At 40.1% G+C, this 15,976-nt stretch overlaps 1 protein-coding gene across 6 annotated transcripts in view; it reads left to right on the forward strand.

The window, feature by feature from the left end:
- KIZ (kizuna centrosomal protein) overlaps positions 1 to 15,976 on the forward strand; it is a 58,865-nt gene that overhangs the window by 42,546 nt on the left and 343 nt on the right. For 5 of the 6 annotated variants that reach the window (XM_035321026.1, XM_035321025.1, XM_035321023.1 and 2 more), the window contains 2 exons: positions 5,715 to 5,808; positions 13,769 to 13,812. In XM_035321026.1, the coding sequence (XP_035176917.1) occupies positions 5,715 to 5,808; positions 13,769 to 13,812 (138 nt within the window). The other variant, XM_035321028.1, reaches the window with a different exon arrangement.

Raw genomic sequence — 15,976 nt, forward strand, 5'->3', positions numbered from 1 at the left:
TTTTTAAGACCTTTATATAGTGTAAAGAGCTATGAAAGGGCACAAATCCAATTCTGTTTTCCTTTTTAGGTCACCTTTAATGAGCCAATAATCCTGCCAACACTTTTCCTATGCCCAAGCATCCTTCCTACTTTGAGCTTGAAGTTAAAAGGTTCCCGAGGTTCTACTCGGAGTGTGCTAATAAAGGCATTAATAAGTCTACCCTACTTTTTGCTTTATTTGATATCAATCCACTAGAAACTACTGTTTGGGGGTGGGAGGGAAGGTAACCTGTACATGATTAATAACTGTTGGTTTGTTGTGATCTGACACAAGTATACTGGGACAATGTAAAATTGCACATTTTGTTTAAATTAGTTCAAGTTGCATTCTCCAGTGGGTGATTTTTACATTGCTTAACATGAAGAAGTTTTGGAAAGACATCCAAGTCCTTTTTCAGTTGTGAATTCAGTGTGAAAAATCTTAGTCGCTCTTTAAATGGAAGCAGCAACTTTTAGCTAAGTGTTCTCACTGGGATGGCGTGCTCCACTGGGATTCCCTGAGTCCTTTGGTCATCAGACTTGTCCGCCCTTGAGAGGGTGGCATCATGTCTTGCTGTATTATTATGCTAAGAGTACTCTTTTCTTCATTCAAAGGAAAGGGGAATATTTGTTGGTATTTGACCTGTTTCTGGATGCTCAGCTCTTAATTTGGAGATCTTTCATCTATATGCTCATCCTTCTATCAGAAGAGCACATCCTCCCATCAGACTTGCAGGTAGCCCTTATCCTCTCCCTGTACCTAGGTTTTCTGCTTTATTGCAGGGGAAATCAGCACGTATAAAAGCCTGTGTACGGATGACTCAAACCTCTGGTCCCAAGGCAGAGGTGCGCACAGTTGCTGTTTGTGTTCTGGCAGTGGCATGGCAGCTGATTTCCCATGTTTAGTCCTGGATGGCTCTTTGTGGATGATCAGCAAGTGCAGTAATTAGTGTTAATGTGGTGGAGGAGGCTGTTCAGATTTGAAGTTCCTATGGGCATTAGCTATTGTTAGTTCCCTGTTTTCGTGCCACAGCTAGCAGTGTGGCAGCCCAGACTGACCAGCACTTCTGAATGTGAATGCAATAAGTATTGCCAAGGTAACTAAAACTACACAGCTTGCAGGCTCAGCTGATCCAGATAACATTCCTTTCAAGGCATTATTAACTTTGAAGTCTAGTGACAGCTGAAATACCCAAGCTGCTAACTACTTTATTGTTGATAAAGGCACACAAAAAATGGCAAAGTTCTTTTTTGTGGATATTCTCACTTGTGTATGAGAGAGATGTAGATATGTGGGTTAAGCTTGCAAAGGCACTAGGATCTTTTGCCCCCCAGCTACCTCTGTTTGCATATGGGGTTACTGATTATTATTGGAAATGTTTGATAGTTGTTTATAGCTTTTAATTGCCGTTCAGAGAGTTCTTGTTCCTCTCACAGTAGAGCGATGCCTACTTGTACTCCTTGCTTATGTGCTTTGTTGCTTAGGTCACAGATCTCAGTTTTGCTCATGGACTGTATAGGTTGCATGTGAGCCGTGGGATGAGTACAGTGGTACTCCTGTTCTTCCAGTTTGCATTGTAAAAATCAGCAGCTTTGGGAATTGCTCACACTGCTCCCATTTACAGATATGCCAAGTCAAATGTTGTGTTGTTACCAACAACCTCTTCAGTGTTTGTAATGACTTTCCCTCCAGTGAAGGGTTTTAAGTGTAACAGAGGTATAGATGCTGGTTTTGATGGCTAAAAGGTGTTTTGTTTTTTTTTCTCTCTGATAGATAATACAATCAGCAAGATACAAAAGTTGAAAGTGGGAGGCCAAGAGCATCACCTTTTTTTGTCACTGTGATGTTTAACTATAAATTGATGAACCCTGGCACCTAGGCCATAGGACAACACATGGAAGGGGAAAAAGTATCTTCCATTTGCTGCACTGGTACAGTACGTTCTGGGTCAAAGATCATTTTAACTGTTGCACAGAACAAAATGGTAGTGGTTCATTATGCAACTGTGGCAGTTTTTCCTGGAACTGGAGGGCTAATGAAGAAAAGTACACCAATTTTGTTTGGAACAGAATTGTAAAAGCTGACATGAAAGCTCCCACTCAGACTGTGCAATTCGAAGTTGGAAAGTGTCAAGTTTTTTTTAATTAACAGTGGTATCTCAGACCCTTTCCTAATTCTGAGTGGAGGGAAGAACACATGGGCAAACAGTATGAGGAGAGCTGTGTCATCTGTGGCAAAACAGCTTCCATTTTCCTGCAGTAATGCTCAGACAACTGGATTAAGAATTTACTTTTCATTATTAACATCCCAATTTGAGTTTAAAGGCTGAGATTTATCAAGCTTCCTCAGTTGTGTCTGTGCAGTAGGCACTGGCTGTTCATACAGCAAATGCTCGAAATGCCAGGTTTTTAACATGGAGCTGGGGAACTCCAAAAGCCTTCCTCACCATTGAAACTGGCTAAAAGAAATATTTTTAAGTGATGCTTCTTGCCACTAATGTGAGCTTGTCCATGGTGGTTGTTCTTTGTGTCCTATGGAGCTGATGGTTGCTGCTGGGCTCTAAACCAGTATATTTTTTGCTTCTTTTCCACTCAGTGCATCTTCCTTACCAGGGCAATAGTTTTCTGTTCTGTGCTTGGGGACAAGGTGTGCATGCTGGGGGAAAAAAAAAAAAGACAAAACAAAGCAACCTCCACCCCATAAATGTACTGTTTTGAATTTGGCAGTAATTTGTGTTTAGTCTGAAATATGGTGGGCTTTATGAAGGAAAATACCCTGATCTGCACAATGTGGTTCTATCCAGAGTGAAGAAAAGTGATTCAACACTTTGTGTCCTAACAGTCTTTTTCTTGTATCTTCTGTTTCCTGCCCTGCACATTGCCCCAATTGCCTGTGCTTAACCACCATGGTGAATGAAGTATTGCAGGACAGTCAGGTTGGTTATTTTTGTCATATGTACCGTACGTCTGCAATCAAGACTGTTTTCTTCTGTTAACTTGTAATGCAGACACATTGTTAAAGGCATGGGGATTAGGCAGATGAATGGCGTAAGATGAGGTAAGAGCAAGATGATTGCTTGGTGCACAAAGAAGTAGTTACTGTGCACTAACTGCTTAAATGTCAGATGCTTCATGGGCATAGCAACACAGCTGAATCACCTGGGCTGTCTTTAAAGGTAAGCTGGTGGACTTGTGAGTGTCTGGAAGGATCACCCAGGGATGTAGGGTGCATAGTGTATAAGCAAGCGCAAAGATGCTCAAGGGGAATGATCAGACTAATTGGCAAGGAAGCCTGGTGTAACTAAAGCAGAAGTGGGGATCGATAGCCCAGCATTATATTATAATTGACAGGTAGGGCAAAGCTGGGCTTTGAAGGGTCTCAAAGGTGAAGAGCAAGTAGTTTGTGCTACTGTTTGATGTAGTGGAGGAAGGAGAGCCAGTGGAGGCACAGAAAGCATGGTAAATGATCTTTTGAAGCTGGTGTGCATGCTTAGCTGCAAGAGAAACTAGTACATGCAGCACGAAAATGGATCAGAGTGGAGGGGCACGCCCAAGTTGTTTGTGCATGGTTGGCACCTCCTTGGGTTTGTAGGTAAACCCTTGCTGCAGAATGGGTAATGGTGTGAGCCATGGGTGGAGATGTAGGGGGAGTCCCTCATGTTAGGGAAGGAACGAGCAGAAGGGCTGCTGCTGGGTGAGAGATGGAGGGATCAGGATAGCTAGCAGAGGACCCCTCTTCCTCTATCTTTGCTTGTTTTCTCCGGAGAGATACAGAGGTTGCAGGTCTGTTACCTGTCACTTCTGTGGCATTAAAACCATGCTGGTACCACCCTTAGATGTTCATTTCCCTCTTGGAGTGCAGTGAGTTCGTCTTAGGAGCAAGCCATGAACTTGCTGAAGCCAAGCCTGAGAGCATGCATAAGTGGGTTTTGAATACTTGCATAGTCCACTGCCCACGCCATTTTGTTAGCTGGGCACACTTCGCTTTATGCAAGATGTTGTTGAGGCAATGAGGGATGTCCCTCCCAAAGTAAACCCAGCTCTACACCCAGGCAGGACGTGAGCATGTAATTTCAGCTGCTTATGTGCTGTACTTAGAACAGTGCATGAGGAGCCCTGAAAAATACACTTCTGTTAAGTGTTTTACTGCTGGAGTGAAAAACAATTTCAAGGAGTTCTGAAATAATTACATTGAAATATTTTTTTCTTTTTTCTCTTTACGTTCTGAAAGTAATGTGCAAACAAGCACAAATATTAATTTCTTTATGGTCAGTCGTTTCTTGCTGTGTGCTCACAGCACTTGGTCTGCAGCTCTGAGCTACTGGCAAGCTTACATCTGGGAAATCCTCCGTGATCAGGGCTTGCTTATAGTGTCTTATTTATAATGTGGGGAGGGTGAGGGGGGATGAGACTGAAATTATACACATGTGTATAAAGGTTTTGTTGTGTCCCAATTCTAATTAGCTGTACAAAGTAGCCTTTTAAAGTGAGATTTGTACTTGAGTGTCATGTTCTTTGGAAAAATATGAAAATGAGCAATTGTACCATTCCAGTGAATAAACTTACTCTATTTGCTTTTTAAAAATCAGTCTGTACAGAACAGAAACAAGATGCACAGAGCAGGGAGGAAATAAAGGAAAGCATGGGTAAGAGACTTTGAAATAGTGGGTTGTTTGGCTGTTAAGTCCTAAAGATCCTAAGATTTGTGTTTCCCTAATGCAGCTTTCTATTAAAAGGGAATGGTTGAAAAAGGTGTTGTATTAAATAATATTGAAAGACATGAATAAATATTAATATATTTAAGGGGAAGAAGAATAAAAGTATCCCTTCTTCCTGATTAAGGAAAGTAAATAAGAACTAAAGCATAAAAAGGAAAATAACTTTAAGTTTTGCTTAAAGTTGATGTGATAGAATACAATTCTTAATGTCAATGTACTTTTTTCTAAAATGAGTTAAAACATGCAAAAGTTTCACAAAAAAATCATCAGATAAGTGATTAAGGAGTCTTGTTTTCTATATTTTTAAGTAATTTTTACCTAATCTTGAGCAAAATGTCTTGAGGCACGTACTGTAATTGTGTAGTGGTTCCTCTTCTCTAAACTCTCTCTCATCGATCTGGCAGCGTGGCCATTGCATGTCTCCTTTTCAGAATAACAAGGGGTGCTTGCTCAGAACAGCATGTTGTAAGGTCTGACTGTTTTTCAAAAAAAAAGTGAAAAATAAAGTTAACTGGAACAGAGGTAGAATCTAGACATAGGTACATGATTTTCTTCTCCAGCATGAGGCCAAATGTGACGTGGAGCCCTTCTGGGTTGAATGCGGTGAGGGGTAAATGAGCCTTAAAGAGTCTGCTGTGGCAAGGGGCTTGTGGCTTCTGGCCCAGGAGCAAGGACTTCTGTCTGTCTGTCCAGCCGTGGCAGGAATGCCTGGCCGAGGCAGTGCATGCAACATACAGTTGGTGCAAAGACAACTGAAGGTAGCTCCATGAGGAAAATAACATTAAAATATTGCAGTGTGCTTTTCTTAATACTCATCTGGGTTTTGCTGATAGATGTTGCAGGGAATGTAGATGTGTTTTTTATGTATTGTGCAGTCTGCAAAAATACCATCACAATAACACCCCACTGGAAGCAGCAGATGTATGGCTTCAGATTTATTATTTGAAAAATTATATTTTGTATTTTTACTTAACAGGTTGCGATATTGGTAATGATAGTTCCAAAACAAAAAGTCAAGAAATGTGCTCAGAAAGGAGTTCATCCAGTGAAAGAAGTGGTGACCTCTCAAGGTAAAGTTGTTAGATCCTTTAACATTTGAAATGTTGTAGTAGAATGAGAAATGCTGGTAGAATGTGACTGAATTTCTCATTTTATTTTTTTACGTGATCTAGGGTTAAGGTTTGTATTTAGGTTTGTCTAATGAAACAACTTAAACTCTGGTACACCTTAGAAAATATTTGCACCAAAGCCAAGTATTGTTTTGCAGCTGTTTTCTTATTTTAAGACTCAATTGACATCTCAGTGAACCACAAATTAGCGTGTACAGCTGCTCTCAGTAGGGCTACTCAGAGGCCAGACAATAGAAGTTGTCAGGAAAAGGGCAGACAGAAAACATAAAGTCTTCAAGAAAAAATGTGGTGGGTTTCTTCTTGATGTAGCTGAGATGTAAACTAGCTGTAACTGGATAACACTTTTCACAATCTATAGGTTTTTTTTCCCCAGTTATTTTGGGGATATTTGTAACATATCTGTCTTGCTTTCTGACCGAGTAGGTTTAATTAATGGCCGTCTGTTTACCTAAAGAATGCAGTTTCTTTTCTTAGCAAAACTAAACAAAAAAACACTTCTGTGCTTTTTAATGCAGCACTTTGCTATTGGTCCCTGAGCAGTTCTGTTAGATGTTCCCTGTAGTCTTCATTGGCATGTAATGGTAATCAAACAGCAACAATCAAATTAGTGGTCAAGCAGCAGCAGCGGAAAATAGGATATAACACAGCCATCTTATGAAATATTGGCTTGGCTTTAGATTCTTATCTGCTCTTATTAGAACAGCCCAGCAAGCGGGTTCTGCTGTTGTGTGGCTCCTTGGCGTAAGATGGCCATTAATAGCACTCAGGAAAAGACTTTAAAGCATCCTGATAAATCTTTAACTCATTCTGCTGATAAGACTTTGATATCTTTCTGTAGCTTCTTTGTATTGTTATTCATGAGACCAGTTTTGTTATAAAAGACTATTCTGACTTGGCAAGTTTTATTCCGTATTTTCTGTTAAAAACTGTAATCTTCCTGCAATTCTTAAGTACAGAAAATAAAGACAAGCTGTAATAGTGTATTGATTATTGATGAGGGACATTCTTGCTTTTGTTTAGGACTAATTCTCATGATTCAAGCTTTTATTTTTTTAATACTTTCTGGAACTTAGTTTTGCTTGAGAGTGATACTCCAAATAATACCAAATGTTATGAAATTCAAGGGTACTCCTGTAGATGAATTTTTAATGTTAAATTTTAGTCATTTGCTGAAGCCCAGCACAACAGGAAGAGAAGGATTGGGTTTTGGGGAACTTGCTTACTATCACTATTAAGTACAAATGTTAAATACATATAATTAAAAGTGTAATATTTAAAGTTTCCAGGCTTTCTTTTAAGTCTTTGGTACTGCTTTGCTTGCTAATAATGTTTGGCAGCTTCTGTGTTTTTTAAATGCTGTTCATAAGATACTTTCTTAGTGTTTTTTTTTCTTTTTCTTTAGTTCTTATTTGTGATGGATTTACAAATGCCCTATAATTTCATGCCTCTCAGTGCTGGGAAGCAAGTGCACTTGAGGCACTGATACACTGTGGTGTTGCTTTAAAAATAATCTACGGCGGTTTAGTTTGTTTCCAAAATGCCTCAAAAATAATACACCCTTTTAAACATGAAGTTTATTAATAAACTCTTGCTTCTGGACACTTGACATTGGGTTTACGGAGAGTCAGTGAAGCAAGAGTAGTAAAGAAGGCAAAATGGAAAATGCAGCTCATTGCTTGTTTACGGTCAGGACGCAGTGAAATTTCTTGGCCGCTTACATTTAAGCGCTCCACTTACTGCAGTCACTTCTTGTGCTTTATTGGTTTTACAAGTGGTCTCGAAACCCACTACTTGAGAATAAACATAACGGTGTAGTACTGCTGTGGTACTTTTTATAAATTCTTCTTTGCTCTGTTTTGTCACTGAGCTGATGAGTGACCTCGAAAAAGACCCTGCTGGACCTAAATAAAAAAAATGGTTTCCTCTGATGTCCTAGAGACAATAATTATGATGTGCCAGTTAAGCCCAAACTACAGCTGAGGGATTTTACTTTAAAGCAAAGGCTTGGGCGCAAAAATGCATTTATAGCTCTTTGTCTGGCACCTCATTATGTGTGGGCCTGATTCATTAAGTAATTGGTTTGCAGTTGTTTACATGAGTATTAAGGCTTTCTATTCAGCGGCCTTTGAGAGATACATTGTGCAAATGTTGCATGTTATGAATGCAGAATGAGGAGAAGGGGACCAGTCCTATTGGCTAAACACTGCACTCTGTTGAAAAGCAAGAGAAAGAGATTGGGTGCTGCTTTGCATAGCAATGACTTTCTTAATAAGCTTTACAGATTAATACACACAAGCTATAAAAGATGCAAAGAGATACTCTTAGCACATTTATACATGCTCATTTCACTATTATGGTACTGGAGATGGGAAGAATTGAGTTCTTTCATATTCAGTTTTTCAGTGCATGTCTTCAGTGCATGAGACTTAATAGAATCTGATGTTTATTGTATTATAAATCATGGGGAAGTAGGCAGATCTGCAACAGTTTATTATTAAAGATTCTTTCAATGTAAATCTTTTTCTACCATTGTATTTCCTACAGCAAAATCATTTTGTGGTTGAGTGGGGATGAAAGGCATAATGTGTGAAGGAGTGAGTCTTAATAGGAAGCTGCTCTCTGAGTAAAGACCACTTGTTCCCTTTTGTTCAGAGGTGCATGCCAGAGCTTCCTCTTCTCCTGCAAATATTGTCCGCTTCTACCTTAGGTATCAAACTGTTTTTTTCCAGGATTTGTTTACTTTACCGAAAGAATATCTAACTGCCTGGAGATACAACTTTAGTTTGAAGTTAAGGCTTTGCAAGAGAGAAGTGTGTGCTAAGTTATATAATTACTTGGGGGAAAAGGCATCGTAAGTCAGGACTGAATCGCCCCAAAAGAGCGGGCAGAAAACGATGTGTGTGGCATTTAGTAGCCCTGTAGCAATAGATCCAGCCAGAGGAGGTCACTAGCTTTCTAGATAATTCTGTATTTTAATGCCAGCAGTTTATTTTTCTTTCACTTGTTTACTCTGTCTCGTTTCAAAATAATCTGAAGATTAAGGGTGTATTATTGACTGAGAACCAAATAAAAAATTTAATTTGTCAGGAAATAAACATCGTGTAAAGTATTTTAAACTTTGATTAATCTGTTTTCTGGAAGTAATCCAACCTGGTCTCTGGAGGCTGTTTTTTAGTCAAAAGCTGCCTCTAACAAACACAGATTTAATGATAGGTAAATAAAAGTTTGCAGATTATAATTCATTCTTTTAATTATTCTCAGAGGAGATATTTAATAATAAACTAGCTATACTAATAGGGCACTTCCCTTGCTGTGTCACGATGCAGGTTGACCATCAGGGGGCACTCAGACTTTGCTGAAGTAAGAGCTCTCAAATTCACTTTTGCATCTTCTACCTTTAATAAATAAATTAAACCTCGATGATGATTAATGAACTTGTGAGGGGAAAAATGCCCATTTTGGCTGGAGCTTTGACCAGAGATACCAGAGGTTTGGGGGTTTTCAGGATGTGCATTTACTAGGAACTTCAAAGACAATGAAATAGAATAGGGATTTAGAGCATCGGAGGAGCCCTGGGAATGCAGGGGCAGCGTGGGATGAGGCAGACCGTTTCCTGAATCCTTAGAGACATGCATGCATAAATGAGTCCATATCTGATGGTTTTATACTTCTGCAGCACTTCTGATTGTCAAGCCACTTCCCTAAGAGGTTGGTTGTAAACTCAGGTGTGTCTTTTGACATTACAGATGTTTCTGCAAATTCTGTATGTATTGCATGTTTTCTAAATCCTAGAATCTGAATACTGTAGAAACAGTGATGTTGTAGTGGCGATGCTTCAGGAATATTAGTGAGGAACGGTTTGCAGGGAGAGGCAACAATATGTATCTGTGTACATTACATTTGTATTAAGGAGGAAATAATGTTTAGTTTAGTACTTTTGCAGCAAAGCCCTGTGTCTTTCCAAGATAGCTTCATCATGGGACCTGCAATAGAGTAGGTCCTTCCATGGTTACAGATTTTGGTCTCAGTTTCCCTAGGCAAGAATATTTTTCCTTCAACATGAGATACCTAAGTAGGGAATGACCTTAAATGTAACTTGATAGAGATATTTGTATCCTAAAATAAGGGTGTCGTATTCACAGTATAATTATTGAAATTAATTATTACTCTTTCAATTCCTCAGGAAATGTGTGTGTGTGGGGGGGGGGGGGGGGTGATGAGTAGACTTGTTAGTTTATTCCCAACCCTATAAATTCAGTATGTTTCTGTGATGCCCGATTTCTAGCAAACTATCAGCAGAAAATGATAGTGCCATCAGGCTTCTCCAGTAGCTTGCAGGAAAGCTGCATTTATCACACAGAGACACAGCACACCGAGGCTTTGTCACATCAGAAGCACTGGCACTGAGTAGCCTGGCTTGATATTATGAAAAGGCTTTTAGATGTTTTCAGAACATGATTTTTACAGGTAGATCTTTAGCTTTGCATCTCCACATAGCATGGGGGAAAAGCTCTGTCACCCTCTTTCAATGAGGGGTATTAAGCCTGCCTTGTGAAAAATAAATGCTCTATTTGTTTTCTGTAGTATGTTGCTTCAGCGCTGCTTTCACCCAGCAGAGGCACACAGACTTGAAACCTTTGACAATGTCAGCCAGAGTATAGGTGTTCCTGAAGCCTCCATGCTTTTCATTTTGTTTTTCTGATAAAACTTGGTGTTTGGGTGTCCTTTTTTTTTTTTTTGTAACATTGGGTGATGTGTGTTTTTGTGGCATTTGAGTGTCTTTTTCTCTTGGTAACTGAAAGTAGTTCAACAAGTGCTTTAATAAAAAAGATACCCAGGCTACAGTAAGCACTTTGTTGTTTTTCAGTGAGATGCATCTATTAACTTGTCTTTTTTTGTGTGTTTTCCTCTTAATGTTATTTTCTTTATGGAGGGAAATATATTTTCTTGGAGCTTTTTCATTTCTTACTGTTGCAGTATCTTCAGCACAAAAAGTCTATTTTATCAGAGTAAAGGAGAGATTAAAAGGCCCTTTGAAGTTAAACTGGTTTGGGTTTTTTCTTTGTTAGAGCCTGGGTTGAGTTTGCCATTATTTTAGGGAAGAAGCAAATGTGTAAATGGATATCGAAGGGTCACTATGGGGGATTAGTCGAGGCAGGGAAACTGGCCTTTCTGCATTTATGCTCCTAAAATTTCTCCTTGGAGGTCTGTGTGGTTATTGTGTGCTCAGTACAGCAGATGATAACTTTCATGATTGAAATTTCCTGACTTCTCAGTATGGATGTTTTGCAATGTAGAGGTTTTCTTGTATCTTATCAGCCTTGACTACCACTTCAGGCATAATTCAAGAATTTTATTCCCTGTTACAAAGCTGTCTTGCAGTATTTTTCAGGTTTGGTTTGGAAGAGTTGCTGTTTCTGAACTGGCCTTTCTGACTTCTTGGTTCCATTTTCTGTATCTCCAAAGACTTCTCTGTATGCCAACAGCTTTTGTGCCAGACCTTTTCCTGGTGTTTTTCTATACTCCCTGTTCTGTCACACCAATGCCCAGCTGCTGATGTACAGCCCTAGACCTCTGTGCTATTTTGGTAGTGAATTCTGCTCTTGGGCATGGTAGGTTTGCTCTGGGAGGATGAACCCCAACAAACTGAAGGGTTTTTTTTAGTAGAATTTAAGCATCTATTTTCCCCCTTCTTCCATCAGCTTTGGCCACTTTCTTCAGGGGAAGCTGGGGGAAAAGGAGGGAAGGTTTCCAGGTCTTCCTCTAGCCATGGTGGTCCTTGCCCACCTACAACTTCTGAGACACTGGCTTTTGGGCAGATCTGGAGCACCATGTAGTGCTTTGAGCTGTGCAAGAGGGACTGAGCTGCCTGAGAGCTGGACAGTCTTCCTCTGGCCATCCTGTGTCCAAGCTGCACACGATGGTCCATGGGGCTGCAGAGGCTATGGGTCCATGTGAGCAACCCCCTCACGACTGATCTTGGCTTGAACCAAGGAGAAAAGTGGAGTAAAAGGTCGCTTCCAGGCTGAATAGTAAAAGCCCATACATCTCCCTTCCTGACAATGGAAGGCGAAGCAGTAAGTAGTGTAAACAGTCACTGTCAGCTGCATGATCTTGTTTTAATGAAATACTTGAAGATAAAATGGTTCTTGTGCAGTCTGCCACAGAAGTCACCTCTCAATTTGCAGCTCAGCAACAAGTGGCTTCCCACTCTGCACCCAGGGGAAGAACGATGCAGCTGCCAGAGCTGCATCCTCTTGAGCACGTGTTATGGGCCGAGCCTGGGATGTTGAGCACCTCTGGGGAAGTGCTGAGGGTCAGAAAAATCTCACCGAAGTGAGCAAGAGCTAAGGGTGTTTGGTGTACTATGGGATTCAAAGCAGAGTATCTGACTTAAAATACTTGTTGAACATACTGACAAGTGAATGAATTGGAAATTGGAGCATAATATAGGTTAGGATTTGACTCCGAATAAAACCAAAGGGGATTTGGATGGCATGCTAACAAAATGTCAGATAAAGTCTTTAAGGCTAACACATCTTAAAGTTATTTATTTAAGTAATATATAACTAGCTATGTCACACTGCTAATTAGCTAGTATTGTTAACTGTTGCTAGTACTTTAATGTTGGTTTGGTATCTTGGTTGGACTTTGGCTATGTTTAATATTCTACTTCTGGGAATTTTTGTATCCCTTGAAAGAAGGGAGATTTGTGCTAATGACATTCACAGCTTGTAGATAAAGAATACGATGTAACTAGCATGATCTTCCTCTTACTTGAAGGGAAAGGTTGCTGTAACATACGTAGCTGTAATGTGATAAAAGTTCCCCCTGCTTTAAGTTTAGCTTTCCAGTTGTAATCACAAGTTCTCACTGATTACAGTGGTATAAGACAAGAGTGAATTATCTTTTTTTATCTCCTTCACAAATACCTCCATGGCAGTAGTATTTGAATACTTTTAAGTCCCTGCTTCACCTAATTATGTATTAGCTGCCATGTCTTTAAATTAAATGCAGCAAATTGTTCAAAATTTTGACAGCTGCCTGGAAACTTTGACAGCTGATTGAGTTCTATTTGAAGCTGTTGCTACAGTTAGAATTGCAGCTTGACATTTACTTATATTTTATGGGTTCACGCAGTAATGTCACAAATATCTCCTATTTGATCTTCCTTATTAAAATCAGCTGAGGCTTTATTTTCAGAGCTTATTGCAGGATTGTTAATATAACAGTTAATTCTCCTACATCATTGCCCCTATGAGATTATTTCACAGCACCAACACAATACACATGCTACACACAAAAGATCAAAATGATTCCAGCTTGTTTGAGAGATTCAAAAGGGCCTGTGATGCTCTAGACACAAGAGCAGTCATTTAACAGAACAGAATCGCAACTGCATATACATCAAGGTAGATCAAAGGCAGCTGGGAGATTGCACATTTACATAGGGACATGGATGATGCTATGGGAACCCAGTAGCTAACTTGGGGGAGTGCACTGGCAGGAAGGGAAATGAGGAAGTTCAGTGACCATCAGCGGGGGGTGCTTTTATTTTTGTTTGGATTTTTTCTTTACTTTCTTTGCACATCTGAAAGACTGCAAGAGATAGATGAAGCTCTCATCCTTTGTACCCTTAATTCACTAATAGTGTAAATCACCAGTGCTAGCAAGGAATGATTCCAAATCTGCTTGAACATCTGGACCAGTGTCCCTGTTGCATGATAATTTTTCCACCTTTTATAAAGCATAAAGGTGAAGAAAACCCTGGGGGAGTAGTTATTAAAAAAAAAAAAAAGTTTCAGAAGTTGTTTTTTTATGTAATAGCTTAGAGAAAATCTTACCTTATTTTAATTTTGTGGCATTGTGCTGAATATTTAAAATCTTTCTATTTTTCCAGGACTGAAATCAGGAAAGGATTTGTTACTGCTATAAAATCCAAAGGTAAGAAACAAATATTATATAAGCTATTTAAAATGAATATCTTTTTAAGTGTAGTTTTTCTTAGAGGTTTTCTACAACATAAACATTGTTAAGGAGATGGGAAAATGGGGAATTTCCCTGTCTCGGTACAGGTAAATAGCTGACATAAGAAATTCTGGACCACAGAGGATGCATTTCATAGTGCATATGTTTTAGAAGCTTTGTGCTTCAGGGTTTAAATTAAATAGTAACAAATAGCAGGCAGGAGAACACCCAGTGAAGAAAATATCTTACTATTTCTTAATCTTCCCCTCCGAAATACCGGGTGCAAGAACAGGTGGGCAGCAGCATGTTTGATTGCATGGTTGCTGTAGGTAGGTCCCCGAGGTGTCTGCACATGCCTGTGTCTGGAACAAATTTTTTTCCATGAGCAAGCAATCTTTCTTTTAAACCAGGGTCTGGGCTCTGCGTGTTCTCATTCTATTTGATTTTTCTCTTAACCACTATAACCACTGGTGTCTGAAGTCACCTATAATCGAGCCTTCTGTAAGCAAAGGCAGTATTGGGACCTGTGAATTCTTTGCTTGGAGCTCAGCAGTCCTGAACGGTACAGAACATATTTCAGAGGGGTGGGATCGGCACTGGCTGAAGGATGGCTGGCTGCTTTGCTGCTGTTCGAAAGGCCTCTGGCACATCTCTCACCCGTGTACTTCTCTGCTGGGAGCTGCTTTTTTTTTTTCCTGAGCCTTTTGACATGTCCATTTTCTTCCCACATGTGCAGCCTGCATCACTTTGCTGTTCATGGCAGGCCTGGGCAGAGTACAGGCTTGCAGGCGGGGGGCCAGGGATATAGGATGAAAGATGCAGCTGCTGCATTTGTAGATAAGGTGTGTATATAGCTTGTGCCATCAAAAGCACAAAGTACATGAACAGTGCTTCAGTCAAATATGAGCTGCAATTTCTGTATGAGGCTTGACAGCTTTCTTCTCTTCCTGCTGTCTGAATCCATATTTGAGTCTTGCCTCATTTGGGGCATGACTGCTATTGTGCTACCTTTGGAGAAACAGCCGCCCTCTGACAAGGTCAGGAACAGGCAGACAGTGTAGCTCTGGAAGTAACTGTAGGTTTGACATGGTAGCTTGTGGCCACTCTGTACAGTGGGTTACAAGGGGGAGAGATGAGTTCTTCTGCAGGGGAATTCATTGGGGCAGAGAAGGGAGAAGTGTGAATTCAGGTGTCCATGTCCCTGCCATTCTGCTGCACTACCCCAGGGAACTGTGAGTCCAAGGTGGAAAGGAGCACTTGTGCCTGTGAATTCTATCCTGACTTGTGCTCGCGTTTTCCCCAAGTCCTTTAGCCTATTTTTATTGCTGTCTTGGGGCTAGTTTTAAATTCAAACGCTGTCTCAAAGGCTGTGGAGTCCAGCGTTGTTCAGCAGCAATCCTTGGTGGCCCTTCTGTGGTGAAGCAACTGTTTTTGCTGGAGAGAAAAGGATATGTTTTTTTGGTTTGGTTGGTTTCTTTTGTTATGGTTTTGTTTCCTTTCTCTTTTAAATCAAGAGAAATGGAAAAATTAACAGTTACTGCACGATTGAGCTGGCAGCCTTCACACCTGAATCATCTCATCAGGTCTTCATCCTGAAGAGCTTTGTGTACTTCCCCATGTGTCAGGCTTCTGTTTTTTTTTTTTTTTTTTTCCTTCCATGGATCAAATTAATTTACATATCGAGGAATCTCTCAGGCACTCCAAATTTAAATGTGATTCTGCTTCTGTGAAATTGCTTGCTAATTACCAGACCTATTTCTTAAAGCCATCCAGGTCTTTGAAGTCATTTTTGCCTGGATTTGATCCTGTCACAAAGTGGTGTTTTTCCATTTGTGACATCATTGCCATTTTTATGCCAACTTCGTGATGTCATGGTCTGACTGTGACTTCACTTCAGGGTCAAGTAGAGGGAGAAAGTAGAACATAATAGACAAAGCTGTAATTCAGGCAGCAGATGGTCAAGTAAATTGCTTGGAGTGGAAATGTTCCCTTAAACTACCTTGAGGAACAATGAAGTGAGGCTTATAAATGAGTGCAGTGTTTCTCCACAGCAGCTCAATTAAGAGACCACAACTTGTTGACAGCACACTATCTGAATTGCACACCTAGGCTTGGCAGTCTTTTTGAAACACTGACCTTT

This window comes from Oxyura jamaicensis, chromosome 3 (assembly GCF_011077185.1).
Source record: "Oxyura jamaicensis isolate SHBP4307 breed ruddy duck chromosome 3, BPBGC_Ojam_1.0, whole genome shotgun sequence".
In the NCBI taxonomy this organism is placed as follows: domain Eukaryota; kingdom Metazoa; phylum Chordata; class Aves; order Anseriformes; family Anatidae; genus Oxyura; species Oxyura jamaicensis.